A 23119-nucleotide genomic window follows, 5' to 3' on the forward strand; every position below is an offset into this window, starting at 1 on the left:
CGCGGGGCGTAAAGAGGGGAAGGCAGCGGGGCTCGGGGCAGGGCGGGCGCCTTCGGGAGCCGCGGGGCCGCCCGGCAAGCGGCCGGCACGGCCGGCGGGGCCCTTCCGAGGGGCGGCCGGCGGGGCCGGGCTGCCCGGCTGCGGGAAGGGGAGCACCGGCCGCTCCCGCTCCCACTGCCCTCGGGGGTGCCCTACAAAAAGCGGGGGGCTCCGGGGCCGCCGCCGCCCCCCCCCCCCCCCCGGGGGGATTTGCGCGGAGGCTCCGCGGGCGCGGAGCGGCGGCGGCTGCAGCACCATGGCCAGAGCCTTGCCCGCCCCGCCCCGTCGGGGAGGCAGAACCTCCGCCTGGCCGTTTGGGAGATCTCCCCGCTTTTTTAAATTTTTTTTTTAATTATTATTATTTTTATTTTTTTTTTCACCGTCCTTCTCGGCTAAACCGGGCCGCGGCCCGGGGGGTCGTTTTCCCCCGTTGTTCTGCCTGTGAGTGCAGGGAAGGGCAGTCCCCGGTGCCCCCCATCCCGGTGCCCCCCCCCCCGACCCTCCCGGTCCCCCAGGTGAGGCCGGGCGCTGGCTGCCTCCGGGCTCTGCCCGCTGCGGCCTTCGGAGCCCCCCGCTCGCTCCCCGCTCCGCTCGCCGCTGCTTTGCGATGTGCCAAGGAGCCATTTTGTACGCGTCCTGCTTAAACTGCGCCCTAAATAATAATAAAAATAATAATAATAATAAAAATAAAAATATATAAACCAACGCCCAAGCGGTAGGAAAAAATCCCCCAAAGGCCAGCAGCGTTTTTCTCCTAGGTGCCGGGCCTCCGCCTGCACGGAGCGGGTCGAGGCGGGGGGCTCGGAGCCGAGCGAAGCGTTGCCGAAAAGCAGCAGGGAAGAATCCCGGGATTTATTTCTGCGGAGAGAAATCCCTTCCCTTACCCGGCGGAGAAAGGGGGGCCCGCTCCCTGTACCCCAGCAGGGGGACCGGGACCGGAGCGGGGCCGCATCGCCGCGGCCGCCGGCAGCCCCCCGGTGCTCCCCGCGGCCGGGGGATAACGGGGACACCCCCGGGGGGAAACTGAGGCCGGGCCGCGGCCCGGGAGAGCCCCTTTCGTGGGCACCGGGCTGCGGGCACCGCTCGGTATCGCCACCACCGAGGGGCAGCCCCGGGGAGCGGGGCCGGTGGGCACCTTCCCCGGCCCCGGCCGGGGAACGCACGGGCAGCAATCACCGTAACGACGGCAGCAATAAATTAGGGGAAAATCCACAGCCGGAAAATTAAGGAGATCCGATTTGTAGTGGATTTTTATTTTTTTTTCCTCTCTCTCCAGGGCAGGTTAGAATAACCTCAGCCAAGCCCCCTCCCGAGCGGCTCGGGGGCGCGGGGATGGCACCGAGGGGCTGGGGAAGGAGCAAAGATTCCTCCCCACCCGCCGCAGCCCCGTCGGGGTGCCCGGGGCACCCCCGGGCCCGTTTCTCGTTAGGGAGGAGGAGGAAGGCAGCCGGGAGGCAGGCAGGGCGGCTCGGCTCGGCTGCGCGCCGGGAGCGCGGAGGGGCTGCCAGGGCTGAGCTTTGAGCTTTCAGCCTAATTGAGCTCCCGTATTTTTATTTTTTTTTTTATTTAATTTTTATTATTTTATTATTATTATTATTATTTTTCAAAGGAAAGGCGGGGAGGGGGGAAGCGAGGAGAGGAAGAAATAAAGAAGCCGAGCGGAGCTCGCCGAGAGCCGGAGCTGCCGGGACCGGCAGGCTGCGCTCAGCCGCGGCTGCTCCCGCAGCGATCGCTTCGTTCCGCGGCTCCCCCGTTTCGCAGCAGGTCACGTTTTAGCTAAGCCTCAGATTTAAGGCAAAGCAACGTTTAGGAGCGGCGACGGATTACAATTTTTATTTTTATTTTTATTTTTTTATTTTTTTTGCGGGGCAGGTCAGATAAGCATCCCAGATAATCACATTTACCTCCCGGCATTTTATTATTCTTATTGCTGCTGTTGGATTTGTATGCGCCGCGTTCGTCGCCGCACGCACGGCGCGCTAAGAACCGGCGAGGGAAAGAGCAAAACCTAGAGGGGAAATAATGAAAACGGAGGGGAAAAAGGGGTGTCGAGAGGATCCGGGCGGGATCGCAGGCGTATTCCCGGCCCGGCTGCTCCTCGGCCCCGCGTTGGCTGCGGGGAAGGCGCCCTCCGGGCTGCCCCGACGCCCGGCCAGGTGCAGAGGCCGGACGGGGCGGGCGCTGCTGCAGGAGGAGAGGCTGTGAGGGACGGGGGGGGGCAACGGCGTGCTGGGACCGGGGAAAGGCAGAAGGAAAGGGGAGGGAAAAAGGGAAGGAAAATGTACGGGGAAGGGAAGGGAGGGGAAAAAGGAAAGGCCGGGGAAAGGGAGAGGGGAAAGGGCGAAGGGAGGGCGAAGGACAAGGAGAGGGAAGTTAGCTGCAGGTGGGTCCGCTGTGCCGTGCCGTGCCGTGCCGGGTGCTGCCCGCCCGTGCCCCCTCGTTGTTGCCGAGGGGGGCACTATGGGGCTGGGGGGGGGGGCACCCCACAACGCGGCTCCTCCAGCACGGGCGGGGAGGCGAAGCGCGGCGGGCGGGGGGCAGGCGGGTGCCGGGGCGCCGCGGGAGGAGGGTGCAGCTGGGGGCGTTCCGCTGCGCTCCGCGCCGAGCCGTGCCGAGCCGTGCCGAGCCCGCCCCGTCCCGCCCGCCCCGTCCAGCAGCGGGGGCTCGGCCGGGGCCGGGGCGCCAAAACGCGGGAAAAGGGGGCGCGGATTTAAATGCGGGGCCGGCGATTGGCTGGGGGCCGCGTGACGTCACTTCCCAAAGGGGGCGATTACCATGCGAGGGGAGTAGAAGTTGGGCGGCGGGGCGGGAGCGGGAGCGCTGCTGCTGCCGCCCGGGTCGGGACCGCGCGGGGCTCGGCTCGGCTCGGCTCGGCTCGGCTCGGCTCGGCTCGGCACGGCTCTGCCCGGCTCGGCACGGCTCTGCCCGGCTCGGCACAGCACGGCTCGGCTCCCCGCAGCCCCTTACGGTGCCTTGCTCGCTCCCGCAGCGCGGCTCCGTCTCCTCCGCTCCTCGTATTTATCTTTTTTTTTTTTTTTTTTCTCTTTTTCCCCCTTTTTCCCCCCTCTCTCTCTCCCTCTGTGGCTCCCCGCTGGCAGATCCCGGCCGCTCTGCCTCCCCTCTCCCCCCCGCCACCGCCGTGTGCCCTCTCCCCGCAGCCGACGGCAGCCCCGCCGGAGGGATGTTTCTGTCTTTGGTTATCTAGCTGTATGAGTGTTGTGGAGCCATCATAAAGCTAGATAACCGAAAGTAGAAATGACTTCCAAACCTGCTCGCCCCCGGGGAAGAGGCTGCAGCAGGACCGGCGCCGCTGGAGCCCGGAGCAGAGGCGAGTCGCGGCCCCGCCACCTCGGGGCTCCAGGTAAGCGCCGCGCCCGCCCCGTCGGGGCGCTCCCGGGGCTCCGGGCGGCGGGACGGGAGGGCGGGGAGAGGCGGCCGAGCCCCGCGCACACGCCCGCAGCGCTCCGGGGCTCAGCACGCCGGGAAGCAGCCCTACAAACCCGCTCCCGGCTGCGGGCGGCCGCCGGGTCCGGGTCCGGGAGGCTGGAGGGGACGAGCGCCCCGGGCGCCTGTCCTAACAAAGCCTCCCCCGTGCCCACCCCGCGGGTCCGACCTCAAAACCCCCCGGGTTTGGGATATTTTCCTTCTCTCTTCCTCGCTGTCTCTCTTCTCTCTCTCTCTCTTTTTTTTTTTTTTCCTTTTTGGCTTGATTCTGGCCTCCCTCTTGGAAGGTCAGCTCGCTGATAACGCGATCGCTCTCCCCCCCCCCCACGCGTTGGCTCTCGCTTTTGTCCGTAGCTGGGGGTCCCCGGGGAGGAGGGGGGGTCCCCTGGGAAGGGAAGGGGTCCCGCTGCTGGGTGCACCCCTCCTGGCGTGCAGCCGCCGGCCCCGCAGCTTCCCCGGGAGCCGAGCAGTTGGCAGGCACAAAGCCTCCCTCACCTCCGCTGCAAGCCCGAGAAGTTGAAACATAATATGTATTACAATGTCTGGCAAATAAAAAAAAAAAAAAAAGGAAAGAAAGAAGGAGGAAAAAAAAAAAAAGCAATTGGCAAATCTGCATTCCGTTCCCATGGCGACACAAAGCACCGCGCTCTCCGCCGAGCCTCCCCAGCACGTTTCCCCAGCCGGTGTGGGGCGAGCGCCCTCGGCCGGGGTTGGGGTCTCCAGGGCCCCCCCCAGCACCCTGGGGTCCGCACGGGGCATCGCCGCCAGCCCCTCGCCTGCATCCTGCGGGGATGGTCCCCACGCCGCCGTCAGCCCCCGTGGGCTGTGACATCCCCGGGGAGGCCGCAGGGAGAACCCTTCCCGCGGCTCCAGTGGGCTCCTCACGGGGTCTCTGCCCCCCGGGAGCCGCAGCGGGAGCTGGGGGCGCCGCGGCCGTGCTCCCACCGCTGGCAGAGGTGGGCTGCGGGTGCCCGGCCTGCGGGCGAGGGCAGCGTCGGGGGGCTGAGCCGCCCGTGCCCACCGGGGAGGCGAGAGGAGGGAGCCCCGCGCAGCCCCGAGGCAGGTTTTCCAGCAGCCCTTGCACGGGGGAATGGCGTCAGACGCCACGTAGGCCCGCAAAGCTAAATATGCCTGTGCACCCTTCCAGGGCCGGCAAAGCGTCGCCATAACCGCAGTAAGGAGAAAGGATCTCAGCCTGAATTGGGCTATACCGCGAGAAAGAAAAGTTCTGAGGAGCTGTTGGTATTATGTATTCTAATGAGGAGTCATTGGAGAAATTAAAAAGGGCAGAGAGAGACGACGACGGCAGCACTAATTCCGCAGGAAGCCTCCCAGGGAAAAGGCTGTGTGAGTGTGAACGCTGAAAAGCATGAAGGCCTGGAATTAGACTATCATTTAGAGAGCGTTACTAATCCGAAGTTACAGCAGTAATTCCATGATTTGCTGGGTCCCACACGCAGCGCCAGAATTAAAGATACGGATTTTCTAGAAATGTAACTCAACTGTGGCACCGAGTCTCGGCGAGATCCGAATGAATCATTCATTCCAAAGGCAGCGAAAGACGTGTCATTAAGAACCAACCTCCTTCTCTCCAGCCCATCTGGAATATGTATGCTCAATGCAATCCCAGAAATTGTGGAAGAGATCGGAGGTGGGGAGGAGGGAATGTAGTGCTTTCCCTCCTTTATCATGGTGGTTATTTTTAAGAAATAATTTTCCAATTATTTCCACAATATTGTGAGTGGCACTCGATTCGATTCTTCTTCTATTTATTTTTTTTTCCCCCTTCCGTATGATAGCATCGAGTCAGGTGCAAACGGTTTCGGTGGAGATGCTTTAAAACTAGAGCGAACAAAGCAGGAGAGAACCGAGCAAGGTGGTTGATGAATGCATTTATTCCGGAGTAATGATTTGATGGGGGATGGAGGAAAGAAACATTCAAATTCCTAATGAATATAATTCAGGAGGAATCACTCGACCAGCGTGGTAGAGAAAATCTGTTTGGTGGGAGTGTTTCTGCGCTGGCAGAGCCCAGGAGGTATTTCTGTCCCTGGCTTTTGTAATTGCAAAAGGTGAAAATTTAAAAAGAGGATTGGAGGAAAAAAAATTATATATATATACACGCATATACTAAATGTGTTTGTATGTGTGTATATAAATACATATTATATATATATAATTTTACGAAATAAAATGGAAGTGTGGAAATCAGTGTCTACATGTAAACTCTTACAAAGGATCGAAGCAAGCTTTTTCGCCTTGCTATTGGATCCGTCGTTCAGAAACCACCCTTGGCTCCTCAGTTTTTTCTCCTCCAGAGCCCGCGTTCTGGGCGGATTTTTCGGGTATTTTCGCAGGCTGTGGGGCTGGTTGGTGTAACCCACAGCAGTCCCCCCCCAAAACGGGGTTGAGGCGGGGACGGAGCGGTCTGGCCTTTAGTTTCCAGCGGGGAGAAGCCGTGGTTGAATTTTTGCTAGCGCTGAATTCTTCCTTTCCGCCCTCCCTGCCTGCACGTTTGGGGGAGGCGCGGAGGCAGCCCCGGCCTGATTAACAGGGAGGCTGAGGCTGGCAGTGAAGGATGGGGACCGTGGCAGGAGCCTCGCCAGCTCGTGTGCGTGGGCGGAGGGCAAAGATGCGGATAAAGCCCCCGGGTAAACCCATCCTCGTGCAAAACCCACCGCCTCTTTCCTTCCTTGCAGCCTGGTGCCAGCTCCTCGCTTTGTGCCCTTTCTGAAGCCCTGGCGGAAGGGGGTCACCGATTCATTTCCTTAGGGCCGGGGGTGGATTTTGGCGAGCGGGACCTCAGCCGAAACATCCTGGCAGCCCCCACGGGTCCCCCCGCATCCGAGCCTTTGCCCTGCTCGTGTAGCTGTTGGCGTCAGCGGGATCCTTCCTCCCACCCCCAGGAGGGAAGGGGTCTCCTGCTGCTGCCCTGCCCCATCGCTTGTGGGGCAGGGGCGATGCCGTGGGCAGGGAGGAGAGCCCAGGTCCCAGGGGGCCGCCCGGCGCCCTCGGCTCTTCCCTCCTCGGTGGGGCTCTGGCGGAGGAGATGGGACGCGGCGCAGGCCAGGCGCGGGTGAGGTCTCTGGAGCTGGGCCCTGATGTCTTTGTTCTTCAGGCAGTGCTGGGGATGGGCAGAGGGAGCCAGGAGCGTAAAGGAGCGGCGTGCGTGGTTTGGGGGTAAGTGGAAAACGTCAGCTGTGGGTTTACCCCGGGGGATCGACGCCCCGGGACGTCGAGTGCTCAAACTCTTCTCTTTATTTCTCTTCTTTCCCCAAAACTTCTCCCCCGTGCAGCAGGCTGGGCTCCCGGCACGAGGTGAGGGGGTTTGCACCAGGTAGCCGAGAAAGCCCAACCCGGTGCGGCTCCGGGGGCAGGTGGAGAAGGGGCTGCTCGGTGCCTGCCGTTTGAACCAGCTGCCTGTGAATGGAGGCAGGGCTGCGTGAGCCCGGCCGCTCGGTTCTGGATGAAATCCCATCAATGGGCATTTTTGTGGAATCGCCTGGCAATGGCTGGTGTGAAGCTGGAGGCCTGGCTCTCTCGTTTCTTTTGTCTCCCTCGGCTCCCACCCCCTCCGTGCGCCCTTGACTCAGGCGGACGGTGCCTCCGCTTACCTGCCCCTCGTCCCGGGCTTTGTCCGTGCCGTCGGGGAAGGGGCAGAGCCAGGGGCACAGCTCGGTGGCTTTGAGGGCGCATCCTGCTCGTGGCTGTGCCCGGGTCTGCAGAGCACGGACAGCGGCTCCCTGACGCACGCGGCTCCGTGGGTGCGAGGTGCTAATTTGGGTGCGAGGTGCTAATTTGGGTGCCGGGAGTTTTTCCGAGGTGTGAGCGCGGAGGTGTTGGCGTCTGGCCGCGCGGCACCTGGGCAATTTGTCACCCCTTCCCACTCCAAGCCCCTGGGAGCCCTCGGGACCAGCGGTGCGAGGTGGGTGCGGTGCCACCAGGCACCTGCAGTCACTCTGCCCCGGTGGGTTTGCCGCTTTTCAGCGTTTCTTACCCGGCGGGGGTGCATTTGCCAAGAGCCCGGCTCGCAGAAGCGAGGTCTGGCGCTGCTCTCCCGGCCGGCAGCACGTGCTGGGGACCTGAGCTCGTGCTGGCCCGGCGGAGCCGTCGCCCTGCCGCAGCCAGGCTGCCCGTGTCCGCCGTGGGTGAGGGCGGACGGGGCTTTGGGGTCGGCGTTTTCAGGTGCCGCCCTCCGTGTTTGTTCAGCGGCTCAGGTTTGGTTAGGAGCGTTCGCCTCCAAAGCTCAGGAGTGGGGGGAAAAAAAAAAGAAAATGGGGGGGAGGAAAGAACACAATCTCCGTCAGTTAGCTGTCTCTTGGAAACTCAGCTTGCTGTTCCTATAGAGGCTTTCTCTTTTCCTTCACCCTGGTCTGGCCTTAAGTACCACTTTAAGTGGGCTTTGCTCATTCACATCCAGGCTCCTTAGAGCAATTGAGCCCGCGGGGGTTTGAAAAGAAGGGACAGTCCCTCAATGGCAGGACCTTGGGCCAGGCTAATTGGTTTTGGTTCAAGGGGATACTGGATTTGTGAAAAGCCCAAAGACATCTTTCCCACGCCAAATCCCAGCTCTTCAGAGGGGGAAGTGAGGGGTGCCGGGTGGGGAAAGGAGCTGAAAGAAAGGTGGGGTGGTCGGACCTCCGAAACGACCCCAACACCCACCGGCCTCAGCTGGGACGGGGCACCCAGGGGTGGCACGGGGACGGGGTCCCTCCTTCTTGGGGCGGGTGGAAGGCAGGGACGGGCCTGGCGGTGGCTGGGTGCTGAGCACACCGTCCGTGGTGGCCTGGTGTCATTAAAACCAGGCTTTTTCTGTGCAAGACTACCATGGAGATGCCGGGAGGAACAGGAGGATGGGACCTGGGGAGCACCAAATCGCTTGTGTGTGTCCATAGGGGGGATTTGCTGAGGTCTTTTGTATCTCGTTTTGGTTTGGGATTTTTTTTTTCCTTATGCTGAATGTCTCTGGCACCATTCCAGCAGTCCCATGACCTTTACTCTCCCAGATCCATAAAAATCACTTAATTATTGGGCCGAAAATCAAGGCTTGGAAACAAAGCCAGCTTATGGGACCATCATTTCTTGATATATTTCCTGAGAGGACATATTTCTGGGCACCTTCAGAGCAGTGCGCGCAGCTTGTTGGATATGAGATATCAAGGCATTATTTATTGAGGAAGTCTTCACACTCCCTCATCTGTTATAATTAACTGATGACATTTTTTCTTAGGTTCAAAATATGGTGAAAAAGTATAATTAGCACGAAGCTGAGGCACTGCATTAAAATGTCTCCTATAGTTAATGTAAGATAGCCCTGCTATTTATTATAGGAGGAGCTGGCTCTGACCTCTGTGTTGCCTAACACTTTTTATTGTAAAGATTCTTGAACTTTTTTTTTTTCTTTTTGAGAACCTCTGACACTCCCATTGTTTGCTGCGGGCCCTTGAAATTCGGCGGGGGGAAGCTTTTCGGCTAGAGAAATGCCTATTCTTTGTCCCCGAAATTCCTTTCAGGTTTAGCTGAATTATGAATTGTTCGGGATCGCAATTTCCCTTCGGTTGCCTCTTTTGTGGCGCGGGGAGGGGGGGAAAAAGGGGTAAAATCGGTGTTTCACTGAAATAATCACAGACCGGGAGCAGGGTAGAGCGCTGCGGTGCGCTGGCACGGCTGGGCTGGGCGGGAGGACAGTCACGGCCAACTCCACGATCCCTTTCCACATCCAGCTGATCTTCCCGCGCCGTGTCCCAGCCTCCCGGGAGCGAGCTCCTCCAGGTCCTGGGCGGGGGGGGAAAAAATTGCGTTTGTGTGCGTGCGGGGCCTGGGTCCTGCCAGCCCCAGCGGTTCACCTTCCCTGCACCGCCGGCCCCGGGAGAGCAGCCTTCTGCCGCTGCCAGATAACATTAGCCCTGTATTTCCCAGTGGCAGAAAGCTGTGCCGAGGCTCGGGGCTCCAAATCCCTCTCCCCGTGCAGGACGAAGGTGGCGATGGGTGTGGGGCGGAGGGAGGGGGAATTCGCCACCCTCGCGTACAATTGTTTTTCTTTTCTTTTTTTTTTTTTGGCTTATATAAACAATCTATTATTTATTAGCCATAAATAATACATTTTCTGTATGTTTAGAATGCACGTGATTGCTGCGGATTAAAAACGTGCCCGGTTTAAGGCGCCGAAGCAGGTCGGGGGCACCCGGCTGCGGTTTGGCCACGGGGTGTGAACGCAGGCTGTGCCCGCAGCGGGCTGTGATGGCTCGGTCACAGCCTATTTTTAGCTCCCTCCCTCTTTCCCTGGCCAGGGTGGCTGCACAGCGAGGTGGAATTAAGGTTGCAGGGACGGCCATAAATTGAGCATTTCCGAACTTCTGAAGTGCCCGACCACGCGGTCCGAGCGAGGCCTTTTCAGGGTAGGGTTTCTGCGCTGACCGCCTCGGTTGGGGACAGCGAGCGCAGGGGTAGAGGAGCAGAAAAGACCCATCAGGGTATTGAAAGTGCTCGTCTGAATAGGTGGGGGAGTCACCGGAGCCTACACTTGATCTGAGCTAAATGGCCAAGAAGATGTCTCCAAGCTGAAAGGGGGAAGCCTTTGTTCCTCCAGCAGCGGCCTTGATGTTTTCTTTGCCTTTGGTTTTGCCTCATTCACTCCTGGGGAGGTTCGGGCTCCTTCTCTTGAGGAATCTTCAGCACGTTCAGTGAATCTGCGGGCTGGTGGAAGCGAGCGTGTCCCCAGGAGCGTGCACGCACCCGGCATCGCCCGGCCAGACGTGCACTGCCAGCTCGCAGGCACCGCTGCCTGGCACCCTGGCCTTGCACGCTCGTTCTTCCCCGTGACACTACTGGGAGCCGTCGCACGTGGTGGAGGGAAAGGGGAGGCCTTTGTGCATTAAACGGGAGATCTAATCTCTTCTTTTAACTGCCGGAAGAATTTCCTCCACTTTACCTGGGAGGTGATTACATGCAATGCAGATTTATCTGTGCTCAAGATGGCTTTTTTTTTTTTTTTTTCCTTTGTTTACTGGGAATTTCTCCATTCTGGCTCGCGATATCGACCAGGAAACATTTGGCTCTTCCTGCCCTGTAGCAGAGCGGACTCTAGGTGAGCAAATTTGTCTGGGGAAGTAGGCGGCCGCTCTTTTGTTTTACTTTCCTGGGTCTCGTCCAGTGTTGTCCCCTCGCACACACCCGGTGCTGACACTGGCGCACACTCTCCGGCCAGCAGTGTATTTGCTCTGGGTTATAATTGTACGACCTTAGGGTTTTTTGCCTTGTGGATTCCTGGAGCCTGGTCCCTGCTGGGGGCTGTTCCTGACACAGATACCTACCTACGCTTTGGGTTTCCATTGTGTGGGTACGGCCTGGTGCTTCACGAGCTTCTTTTTCATAACTTTCCCCCTCTCTCCTGCATCTCAGTTCAGCAAAGGGCCTGTCTATCTGGATGCAGGCAATAAACGTCTGTTCTCACCCTGACTTCTATTAATGAGATAGAGACAGGTAAGCATCACACATACCAACTTTCCTGCTCTCAGCAACATCAAGGAAACGGTGACAAGCTATTAATGGAAAGTGATGGTCTGGGTGCTAATTAGTGCTTCCTTTTCAACTTTTACCTACATGTCTGCCGCGATGCCCACCCCAGCCTCTCCTCTCTCCTTGCATCCCTTTGTTTCCAGCGCGTTCTTCGTTCACCGCACGCATCCCATGTCGAAGGGGCTTCTCTCTTTATTTATTTATTTTTTCTACCAATTTCTTTCTGCATCTCTTCATTCCCTTTTTATCCTCTTTTTCCCTTGGTACTTGCTGCCTGCACCCTCTTCCTCCCGTGGCTGCTCCCAGCAAAAAAAAAAAAAAATCAGCATGATGTTGTAGTGGGATCTGAGACCTCGGGGATGGGGCTGCACAAAGTCGCCCGGAGTTTCTCATCTCCATCACCGGGTAGCAATACTCGCTTGTGGCACCAGTGCACGGGGTCAAATCACCCCGGGGACGTGAGGTCAGAGATCTGTCCCCTCTTCCCACAGGTAATGCTGTAGGGAGGCTCTCGGCAGCTCACAGGTCTTGGTCATGGAGCAATTAGTATTTAAAGCAGCTCCTCTGGTGATGCCCAGAGACCGAGGAGGAGGGCTCTCTGCTGCCTGAGCCTGTAGGAGATGGCAGGTCCAGCCCCACAGAGCTTGCGGTCTAAACCCTAAATGCACTCGCTCTCCACCAGGCACCAAAGTGGCTGGTTTTTGAGATCCACCCTGATTCCTGCTGCTGCAGCAGTGTGATGCCTGGTCTCAGCTCGGTGCCCAGGCTCTCCCACATCTCTTTCTCCCGACCCTTAGGCTCTGCCCCTTCCCCAAGGACCCTAACCGTCCCCTCCTCGCCTTTTTCATGGGCTGTGGGTTTGCTGTGTCCCGAGGCGTGTCCCAAGGAGCTGCCTAATCTGCCCCTGTCATTCCCAGTCACAGGCTCGGCACACACCGTAGCTTTGCGGGGAGCGCTCGCAGGGCAGCGGGCAGAGGCAGCCATGGTTTGCATATTAGCTAATTAATTTTCATGACTGAACGATGCTGCCTGGTCTCCTGCTTATGCTCCTCGCCGCTCCCCTTCTCCCCCCCGCCTCGCTGACACACACACAAGACGACACATCTCGGACGAACGTCAGCATCCTTCCACAGCCCCGAGACGCGAGCGGTTATTCTGCTGGCTTGTCAGACGCGGGTTTCCCTGCTTCATGGTACACAGGGGCCCCCTGCTTCACGTTTGCTGATTCTTATTAGACCCAGCGCGCGAGGGCCCCGTCTCTCCCAGCAAAGCAACGCGCTGCATCCCATCCATAAATCCAGCCCTGGAACAAAGCCTCCTCTACCCTGCCCCATATTTCTACCCAGCCTGCCCGCTTTCCCCTCTCTCTCTCTTTCTCTCTCTCTCTCTCTCTCTCCTCTCTCTCCCATGCTGAAGGTTTCCTAGTGCCAGGGAGATATGATAATTCTTGTGAAGAGAGCATGAAATGCCTCTGCTCTTTGTGTCTGTTTAATTCAATGAGAATCCCAGCCCCAGATGTCATGAATGGTGGGCTTTGTGCTGGCCCTTCCTAAGCCCTAACCGCCAGCCCTGCTCTCTGTCTTTCTTGTTTCCCACCACTGGATACTGATTAACAAACTAAATTATTTTTCCTCCCTAATGATGTTTTCCCACTTTGCCCACCAGGCTGGAAGAAGCCACGGGGAGGAAAGAGTTTGTGCAAAGGATGAGATAGCCAGGGAGAAAATTAAAGAGACAGTGTTGCTCTCTGGGCTCTGGCAACGCAGGTCCGCTCGGCTTTATTTCCTTATTAGAGGACGTGGCCGTGTCTGGCTGTATTTTATGTGGCCGTGTGTATTTCAGCTGAGGGGACGGGCTTGAAAGCGTCTGCACAAGGTATGCTCTGAAGCATGCCAAGCTCCGTAACTCAATTGCAATCGTGTGCGCGAGTTTGCACGGTCCCAAATTTAAGGTCTCTTTTCCAGCCATTTCTTCATGAGTGACACTTGGTAACTGCTTGACACCCATCCGTACGTGTGGGAGCCTCTTTCTAATTGAGACAAATTCTCTTTTCCTTAATCAGACGTGACTGCGAGTTCGCGGAGTGGGATGCCTTGGGAAGGGCTGGGACGTCTCCACCTGAGCGAGGAGAGGTGAGTCCCTGGGAGTCTCGCTGAAGGACCGAGGCCAACCTGGGCATGGGGGACCAGCTCTTTTACCTGATCCCTTCCTCCGCAGCCAAATTTCCCAGCTAGGCTTTTGAAACAGGGCCAGTTCGCTGCTGCTAGAGAAGGCCAGCAGCGATAATCCAGTGAGCCTGGGTGGACCTGGAGGCAGGCGGCCAAGGCAGGTCCGTGCAAAGCCACCTGCTTCCCGGCCTCCTTGCTGGGCACCAACCAAGCTGTGGCCGGCAAATTCCCTCCTGAAGCAGGGAGAGAGGATGGGTGCAACCGTTGCGAGCAGAAAAAGCAATAGGGAGGGTGAGAGCCTTTCAAAAAAAATAAAAATAAAAATGAGGGTTTGAATTGGGTAGCTGGGAGTTACTGAGCGGGGGAGTGGATTTGGCATTTTGTTTGGTTGGTTTGTTTTGTTCAGAGAAAAGGGGCTCGCGCAGGCTCAGCCTGTACAGCAGCTGCTGCCCTCAGTGCTTCGGTGCCCTGCCATGGCTCCCGTTTTCCTCCGCTTAGACTCAGGCAGGAGAAATAAGCAGAGAGAAGGGTGTTGCTTGTCTGCACCCACCAAGCCCCTGCAAGCACAGCCACCGCATCCAGCAAAGTACTGCCTTGTGTACGGCCTTTGCTTCCCGCTGCAGTCACATCTGACCCTTATTACTTCTGCAAGGTAGAACAAGGCAGGAAAAATGGCTGTGCAGTGAGTTTCTTCATGCGCCAGGATTTATTAAGAACAATAGGGGAAATCAATCCATCTATGTAGAATACATCGCAGGCTGCAATGGGATAAAGCATTTATTCCGCTCTTGAAGGGTAGAGCTATAACTCATGGGAGGCAAAACCCTTAGCGCTCCGGAGTCCCTTCCCTTCATGTGTGCAAAGAAATGCTTTAGCCCATGGCAACCTACCAGCTATTGAATTTGTGTGGAGAATCTGCCGCCCTTCCCCTCCGCTGGCCCCTTTTTGGAAGGCAAGTCACTCATTAAAACACACCTCTGGAAAAATGAAGGGGCTGTCTGTTCGAAGGCATCTCTGCATCTCGGCTTTACTTAAAACAGAAAGTCAAGGCAGAGGAGAGAATAGAAATGTCTCGGTGACGTAAAAGCAACCCCCCACCAATTTCGAACAGAAAGATTAAACCGGCGCTGGTTTTGCTGAACTTTCTGCTGATGCCCAAGAACCAGGCATTACAATTACAGCGCAGAGGGACAGGTTGGGGTGTTGTGGCAGGGCGAGGTGATGTGCAGGGAGATCTGTGCTCTGTAGCAGAGTATCTCCACTGCTGACTACATGTGTGTCTGTATATGTCAGCACTGCTCTCTGCCCGGCTCTCCGGCTCGCAGTAGACGGCGTGCAGTGCAAAGACTGGAGCAGTAGTTAGCAGGGGCAAAAGGTGACCGGGATTTGTTATAATCTTTCTGGGTGTGTGAGAGTGTGAAGGCGGGGGGGGGGCATTAATAGTGAAATGGTATTTTCACTAAGCCTATTTTCACTGGGTCTAATCTATCTTGTGGGAAGAGGATCTCTTCAATAGGGCAGACCCAGCGAGGCTCAGGAGCTGTTTGGAGGGGGTCTGGAGAGCCGAGGAGCACGGGCAGGGGGAGGCGTAGCAATTGAGCGGACACATGTCAGACGGTCTTCCTCAGCAGAGATGACTTGGTAGGTAGCGTGCTGTTGGGCAGATGGGGTTAATTCTTACACCCAAATCAAAAGGCGACCGAGGGGGGAATGTTTTATTAATGAAAGCAGCCCTTTGTGAGTATTCCTCCTGAGGCACGTTCCCTCCACCCGCTGCCTTCCCCCCTGGCTGCTGTCTGGCCCCGCGTCTTGCTCAGTACCTGCTCAGCTGCCACTCACCCACTGATGGGTTTCATCAAGAACTGTCTCTGCATGTCTGAGTTGTGGGCCCGGGCGAGCAAGGCCATGCAGGAGGAGGGACCGGTCCTCAGCCAGCCTGGAGAGAGGACGCGCCACAGGCAGGCAGAGCTCGGGCTGTCACAGGTTGCATGTCAGCCCATCGATTGCTGCAGGGTCACTTTTTGCTGGTATCAAAGAGCGAGGGACACCGTGGTTTGCAGAGCACAAGGAAAAATGCAGGTCAAAAGCGGGCACCTCAGTGGGCTGCAGATGAAGGGGACAACTGGAGGTTGGGCTGGGGAGGTTCAGAGTGCCTCACCCACCATCTAGCCCTCTTCCCATCCCACTGTCTTGCTGTCCTGACAAGAAATGGGCTCAAGAGAAAGGGCAGAGGAGCTGGTTTCTGTGCACCAGAATGCATTCCTGCCTGCTTCCTCAGGCAGACTGGGCAGCTTGTGCTAAAGGACCGGGCTGTGGGAGTGGGAAGATCTGTGAGCAGAATTTATTTCTGTCGCTTTGTTAAAAATAAAACAAAAGCTGTTTTATGACAATTGATTTAGAAGAAGGAGGAAGCGGAGCTCAATTCCCAGAGCTCCTTTTAGAAAGGCTCTGCATGTGTGCGTGCGCGTTGTATGTGTGTCAGAACAGAGCACCCAAGGAAGGTCGGGTCGGGAAACCTCGCATGGAAGCGGGGAAGAGACCCCGGTGCATGGCTGCTTCCCTGAGGGAACCCCCGCAGGGCTAATGTTTGATCTGAGGCTCGGCTGTACTCCTCTGAAACCTTGGGATGTCAGGAGCTCGAAGGGAGCCTGGGACGGAAGAGGATGCTATTTGCATTTTCCTATGAATGCATCTATGTGTATAAATATGGTGTCTCCGTGCATGCGCACACTCCCCTACGCATGCATTTGTTTGAAGAGCAACGCACTGTCCCCGTGGTGTTCTCCGCTCAGGGCCAGAATTGGTTAGCCTGAAATTCAGACTCTTCCTGGAGGAGCTGTAACTCCCCTCCCTGCTCCAAATCTAGCGATGGCTATGGACGCAGGAGTCCCGAGATGTTTTGCCGTGCGATAGCAGAGTTTCATTCTGGAGGATTGCAACTCCCCCTTTCAAATTTGCACAGACATCAAAAGAGTCTGGAAGGTTCAAACAGATCACAACGTAATCAAAATGCCAAGCCACCGTCTGTTTCTGCCTTTGGGTTGACAAGCAGGATTAGCACCCAAGGGAAGCAGGGTGTAATAGTGTTTCACGGGCACTGTGAACAGCCCAGAAGTGCGCAGAGTACAGAAAGGTTAGCCGAAGGGCAGGTCTAGCTACAGACTTATGGTTGGGGGGTGGATTTTAAAGCAACGAGCTGTACGCATACAACCTCTGTGGATATTTACTTCAGCAGAAGGCAGGACTGTCCTGCATATGGTTATGTCATGCTGGAAGCACTTTAAGCTAAACTGGAGAAAGCCGGTCTTGGCCTGGAATATGAGTTGGAGATGTGCACCGGAGCAGCAAGCAGCAGAATCGGTTGACCTATAGGGCTGTCATGATAACGGTGTGGCTTTCCGTGTAGACAACCCCAGAGTGGAGTAGCTAGCCTGCCATCCCTTATGTTTCACTGTCTAACTGAGATGTATAACACAGCTTGTCTGCGTGCGGCTGTAATCACCCTCTTGCCCGGGTAACGCGTGCTCTGGTTCTCAGCAGTGTACTGGAGCAGATGCCAAATTTTCTATGTGTGTCATGTGCCTGTTTTGCCACGCGAAATAGCCCCATCTTGGCTAAAGGTACATGAAATGCTTCCCAAATACCGATTTTATGTCAGTAATTGCTATAGCCATCCTGAGGACAGCCCATGACCACGGATGAGAGTTCCTCATTCGGTATTTGAGCTTACTCATTTGGAGAGGAACAACATTGATGTTTCCACTGTAAAGTTCTCATGAAATGGGAAACACCAGGTGTAGCATTGTTTGCGTCATCTGTATGACCTTACCTTTACGTTTTTATAACTGACTTTGTTTTAAATTTTTGTTAAATTGAAATTTGGGAAGGTTGTGTGTTCGTTACGGGTGCCTCTGCAGATTTAGCTTGGGATTTGTTTTGTTCCGCACAGGAGAAAGGCAGGATTTGCCCGTGACTTGTTCTGGTGGCTGGGCAGGCCATGGTTTCCCTCATAGCTCTCAGCCCAACTACCTGCGCTGCTGTAGATGTCCACAAAACCTTTCCCTGGGTCAGACCCCAGTTGGGACACAGTCTCCAGCAGCTTACGGGATTTATGGGGCACATCCAGACAGGCAGCTGTGTACTGAAAGCGCCTGCCTGTGTGCAGGGTGGACCTGAGGCCCGCCTCGGCTTCAGCAGGTGCCTAAAGGGACAGGCATTGTGAGGGCACAGCCACCTCTATAATCACAGGCAGGTTCCTGGCAACGTGCACTGCCTTGTGAAGGAGAGGTGTATTGTAGTGAATAGCCCCACGAGCTGAATTTTCAGGTCAGAAAGGCTCGGGGAGAAGCTGTGGGAGCGCTATGCACCTGGCGCCTCGGCCCTGTGAGCGAGCGGCCTGGGCTAAGATGGCCGCTCGCCCCGCCTGTGGGCACACTCAGGCCCGTGATGGCGTCTCCCTGGCTCCCAGGGCCCCCCTTTTTTCCCTTCAGGGCTGCAGGGTGGCTGCCCATGCTTCCAGCCCCCGGTGCCAGCTGCCAAGGGCCGGGCAGAGAGGAGCCCGCCGGGGCAGGCCAGCCGCAGCCCTGAGGCAGCGTGGGCCCTGGCGGCCATTTTGAGGGAGGCAAGCGCTGCCTGTAAGATGGCCGCATGGGCATGAGGTGGGGTGCAGCGCTGCCTCGTCTTCGCCACGCTGCCTCCCTCACGCCATCCCCTCCTTATCTTGCTAATTACCAATGAAGGCAGAACAATAACGGGAGCTGGCATGCCCCAGTTCTTTCTCTGCCACCTCCTTCCTCGGGCGGAAAATCTGCACGCACAACCCCCCCCCCTTCCCCCCCCGCCCGCCAGCCCCTCTGTGATATTAATTGAATTAACATACTTCCTAATTTGCCCTGTGTTTTCTGCACGCCGGCTCCCAGCCGCCTCGTCATGGCTTATCCAACTGGTGGGGAAGGAGCGAGCGCATTCTTCCCCTCCGCTCGTTTGGTTGTATGCGAAAAATCCTTAATGACATATAAAAGGGGTGGCGTGGGGGTGGGGATGGCGGGACAATAGCCCATGAGGGATTTGGCAGGAGACGTGCAATATTTACCGAGATAGACCATCCTTGCTGTCGTTTTGTTGGTGGATTACGACGGCCGTTTTCACCGCGTTCCTCCATTTATTTATTTTTCCGATGGCAGGGGGGACGCGTTGGCACGCTGCTGCTTTGTACGCCTTGCTTCACCTATGAAAAGGACACATTAAGGTGTTTCCATAAACCCCTGGATGACAAAGAAAGCGCCTTTCTGCTCGGCTCGTATGCAACAATGACAGAAGCCTTTAAAACCATGATTTTTCCCCCCCAACGATTGCAGAAGGCTTCCCCTAAAAGGAACTTAAATACATATCATTAAATCTAAAGCACTAAGCTCCGCTCCTGCTAACTATGCCATGCTTTTTGTTTCTGATAGTATTTGTCCATTGCACAGAGCAAGCGATGGATGCGGAGCCTCCCCCGCCCTCCTCCCTTTGTTTAAATGACAAAATGTTTCTATGTTTTTGTTTAGAAAATAAACCTTTGTGTTTTTTTCAGCTTTTATTTTTATTTTGCGTTTATCCTGGCATGAAATCCAAACTCCCCCTCTTCCCAGATCTTGGGAATCCATGTTCCTTGTGATCGTTTTTCCCTCCTTTATCTAAAAATGCAATGCTATTTTACAGTATTTCTCTGAAAACGCACCAATAATATTTTGAATTTGAGTATTTGGGGCTTCAGGATATTGCTTTTTTTTTTATATATATATAAGCGATGAATGAAAAGCAGTGATTTAAGTGTGTAATGCACAATACAGATGCCATGCATTGTAAATACATTTCAGGGGCATAAAATCCAACACAGAGAGCCGGTGTTCCACGAAAGCCGGGAGTCCAAAAATAACTGTAAAAATGAATTGTCTGTCGGGACGAATCTCTCAGATCCCATCCAATATTTGCAAGGTTACAATATACAACTGGGTTACTTATTGGCATACATATCTCATTTTAAAATGCTGATGACAAACTAAAAAAAAAAGAGGTGAAGGAGATATTTGACTGATTATTGAATAACGTGGATTCCTTGCATTTAATTTCATACTTACATGCTATTTGCTTATCCCATGTTTATGGGTATGTGCTTTAGCTTCGTATAAATCTCTCCTGTCTGTCTGTCTCGCCGTGTTCTTTTCTGTTCTGCTATCCCATCTGCTTCTCATGGTCCTTCTCCTGAAACCACATCACAGGGTCCGATGGGGATAAAGGGAATCTGCCTCTGGTCTCTATCATAAACATGCCAATGTGGGCTATTGTGTCGGGAGCCGGCGGTCACCAGATGGTGCTTGGTTGCCCAGGGTCTGTGTCGCTGGGTTTGGTCTCTCTGTAAGCCAACAAGCCCTTTAGTATTGTGTCCCCTCAAGATCTACCCGTCCTGTCCAAGGACGATGTAGGGACCTTGGGTGATGTATCCCAGAGAGGAGATGCTTCTGGAAGTGCTCAGCGCTTTGCAGCCTCAGCCATGCAGATACGAGCTACCCTTGCAAAGCTGAGATTTGTTAATCCCCGTGCTCAGCCGTGTTCACCCCATCTGCATTCATGGGAAGGAAAATTAGCATGTTAGTTTGTGTAGGACTAAATGCTGTCCTCATGCAAAAAAAAAAGGTCTGTGCCAGCTTGAGCAGACATCTCCCCTTGGTAGCTTTAAGCACCAGGCTTGGGAAGACAGGGCAGTGATACCTCTGCATCTGTAGGGTGCAGACAAAAATCAAGGTATCTCATGTTGCCTGGTGTTTGCAAAAGGACTGGCTTGTGTGGGTATTATTGAGAAATGGTTACAGAGAGCAGCTGAGGTATGGGGCTTTCCCCGAGAAAAAACGTTCAGTGCGTCCAGCCAGGAGAGACTTGGGACAAATCCTGCTCTTCACTTGGTGTCTGCACATCCTCAGGAGGTCCTGGACGTTGTTGTGCATGTAAGCTGCAGAGGGGGAATTAATGCAGAAATAAAGATTGAGAATAAAAACACTGAATGCAGACAGATGGAGAGAGCCTGGCATAATTACATTTAGTGGAGGGCCGCCATGAATGAAACCAATTAAAGGAGAAGCAATGCTTCTATGAGAGAGAGAGGGGGGAAGATGGCCACCTCTCTGTGACTTCTTAGGCATCCATCGTCCGGTGGGGGTGAGTCCCCAGGTCACGAGGGAAAATGTGCACGCTTAGCGGGACTTCACTTATCTGCCAGGGCAAAAAAAAAGAAGGAAATGGGAAATGGAGGACACTGGCAGGGCAGGAGCGGAGCTGGCTTGCAGCCAGCGCCAGCCTCGCGGTCCCCATTGTCTCATGGCTTTAATGCGTGCCTAGAAATCCAGTATTTAGGATTCAGGTTGCCGCTGTAAAGCAGAAAGGTCGTGCTCAGCGCCGCTTGGCTTGGATTCCTCAGGCAGCTCTTTTGCCTGCATGCCCCACGTTGGGGCTGGCTCAGCAGAAGGGCTCAGGCCAGGCGTGTGCAGCACCTCGCACATGGCTGTGGTGGCTTCGTGGTTTGGGGAGGGCAGCAGGAGGCGGAAGGAAATATCCAGGAAACCACACAAGGGAGAGGGTGTTGGGGTATGTGTGCATAGGCTGAGCACGCCTTATGGACAAGCTTGGCTGAAAACCTTGCAAGCCAGGAGCAGTGCTTCTCTTTCTCTGGTTCCCACCCTATCAGACACTCAGCCAAGTTCAGAGGGAGCTCTGCAAGTCGTTGCTGCAGGTGGCCAGGGCTAGAACAGTCTTTTGGGGCTATTTCTTCTGGTTTAAGCAGCACTAGGCAGAGCTTTGAGAAGCTCTGCCCGTAGAAGGCATCAGTGCCCTCTTCTAGGGTCTGTGCCGTACCCTAAACAAAGAAATAAGGCATCGGTGCCCTGCTCAGGAAAGGTGGAGGTGGGAATGCCCCCCCTGCACTCTGGGTTGGGTGCCAGAAATCCCTGTTTTCCAGCTTTCTTCCCCTCTTCCATCCCTCTCTCAGGGGTGGATGCCTTCTGGGTGGAACGGCAGCTGGCGAGGCTCGGCCAGAATGACTCTCAGGGGGTTTATCACATGGCTTGGGATTTGAGATTTTTGTTGTAAAACCCCATCACCTGGAATCAAGGGCTGCTTGAAAGTTTCAGTTTTCACTTAAAAGTAATAAAATGGTGCTAACGAGAAGTGTATTTATGGGCATCATCATTACAGGGGAAGCTCTGGAAACAAGGCAAAGACATGCTAGGGCCTGGAATTGCCAATCCTCCAAATTGCCAGATCCTCCAAATCCTCGGGTGTTTCTGGAGTCAAAATTAATGGTTTTGAGGAGTCAGATTCCTGGTATTCAGAGCTCGAGGCTGGAAGCATGAAATGCTGCATAGCTTTGACTGGGGAGTGAAAGAGAGCCTAGCAAATTCAAGTATGATGGATTGCATTGGGTTGGATGGGGTCTGGCTTGCTCCTGCTGGGTGTACTGATGACTCTCAGGAGCGGTCCAAGCCACTGATCGTAGAGAAACTTGGAAGTGAATGTCTGCGGTGTGTGCTTCAGCCTCTGACCTGTAATAGTTGGTGATGCTGGTGAAGGCACCCTGTTCTGCAGGAGATCAAGTCGGGGGTGCCCACGTGTGTGTGTGCTCGTGAAGGTGGTGAGGCTGCACAGAGGCAGACTGGCTGTGCCTGTGGACCTGTACTGGTCTGGCACACTCTGGGGACAGCTGGCAGAACATTATTTGACTTCCCCACTGCCAGGGCTCAGGAGAAAAATGCGTGGTTTTTTCATTTCTCTGGTCCTTGCTTTAACTGAGAGGTCAGTGCTGTGCTCAGTGCCATGGGGGACTCTGCTTAAGAGCCAGGGGAGAAGGCACTGTCCCTGTGCTGTCCTCCTGGGGCTGTGCAGGAGCTCCCTGGGTTGCCACAGCCACGTCCCAGGTTGCCACTCAGACCGGTCTCAAAGGGGAACATGCTCCTTCAGTCCGTTTGTGATGCGCTGCACAGGCATCACCCTCACACCAGTCACCACTTTGTCTGAACGTGCTGTAACCAGCGTGGTTTTTAATATATCTTATGTGGAAATGTGCTGGAGCTCACCGAAATGAAGGGGAAACTGCAGGCACGAGTCAGGACTTGTATGAGCTGGCCCCGTGGCTTCTTGAGTTCTTTTGGGTCTGGCTTTCATTACCCCACACAGCCGGCTCTGCTCATCCACAGCATTTAAAGCAGCTCTGGTCCTGCACCGTCCCCGGGCTGGGCTTTTCCCGGCGGTGTGGAACTGCGGAGCAGAGTGGAAACGCAGAGCGCTAATGAGCGGGTGCTAGGCCGGGGCCCATCGGGCTCGTTTTGCCCGTGATCAGGCTCAGGGGTGACGTGGCAGAGCAAGCGGAGAGCTTGGGGAGGAAACAAACGGCTCACGTACACGGGCTGGCTGGGGAGCCCCTTAGGGGACCGCTGCCTTGCGAAGGGGAGATGTTACCTGCGGCTTGCTGGGCTTCTGTAGGCTGGTGGGACCTCAGACTTGTGTCTCTTTCCATCCTCACGTGCCAGAGGTTAAATGAGCGCCTGCTCTTGCTGCGAGAGCTTTTGGATATGGTGGTTGGTCTCTGGTCCCTAACCAACAGCGCGCAACATGGCTGAGTGCTGGGGGAGCAAAGGCTCTGCTGCTTCCCTTCGTTTGTGGAAGGGCTGCCCCGTGTGAGCATGGGGCCTGGGTCCGTCGGAGCTGGCCACAGACGCCCGCTGCATGCAGGGTTTGCCTGCTCCCCGTCCTCTGGGGGCAGCCTGGGATTGCTGGCACTGGTTGCTCGTCCTGCTGAACCTTCAGACCTGTGTCCCCTGATCAGACCTGCTCGGTACGTGTCACCCGGGCAGGCACGGGGACGCCAGGCTGTGCAAACTGCACACCGTGCCCCTGAGGGACCGGCTTCACGGCTGTGC

General features: G+C 55.9%; 1 protein-coding gene across 7 annotated transcripts in view; it reads left to right on the forward strand.

Annotated features, from left to right (window-relative positions):
- Positions 1–232: 232 nt before the first annotated feature.
- LOC310904706 (uncharacterized protein) overlaps positions 233–23119 on the forward strand; it is a 37653-nt gene continuing 14766 nt past the window's right edge. For 2 of the 7 annotated variants that reach the window (XM_083849818.1, XM_083849820.1), the window contains exons 1-3: positions 233–3400; positions 10528–10570; positions 13064–13133. In XM_083849818.1, the coding sequence (XP_083705944.1) occupies positions 3295–3400; positions 10528–10570; positions 13064–13133 (219 nt within the window). In that variant the 5' untranslated portion in view covers positions 233–3294. Of the gene's footprint in view, positions 3401–4630; positions 6664–10527; positions 10571–13063; positions 13134–23119 lie in introns of those variants that run through there. The other 5 variants (XR_014588555.1, XR_014588556.1, XM_083849819.1 and 2 more) reach the window with 4 other exon arrangements.

Source organism: Anser anser (assembly GCF_964211835.1).
Source record: "Anser anser genome assembly, chromosome: 10".
Lineage (NCBI taxonomy): Eukaryota > Metazoa > Chordata > Aves > Anseriformes > Anatidae > Anser > Anser anser.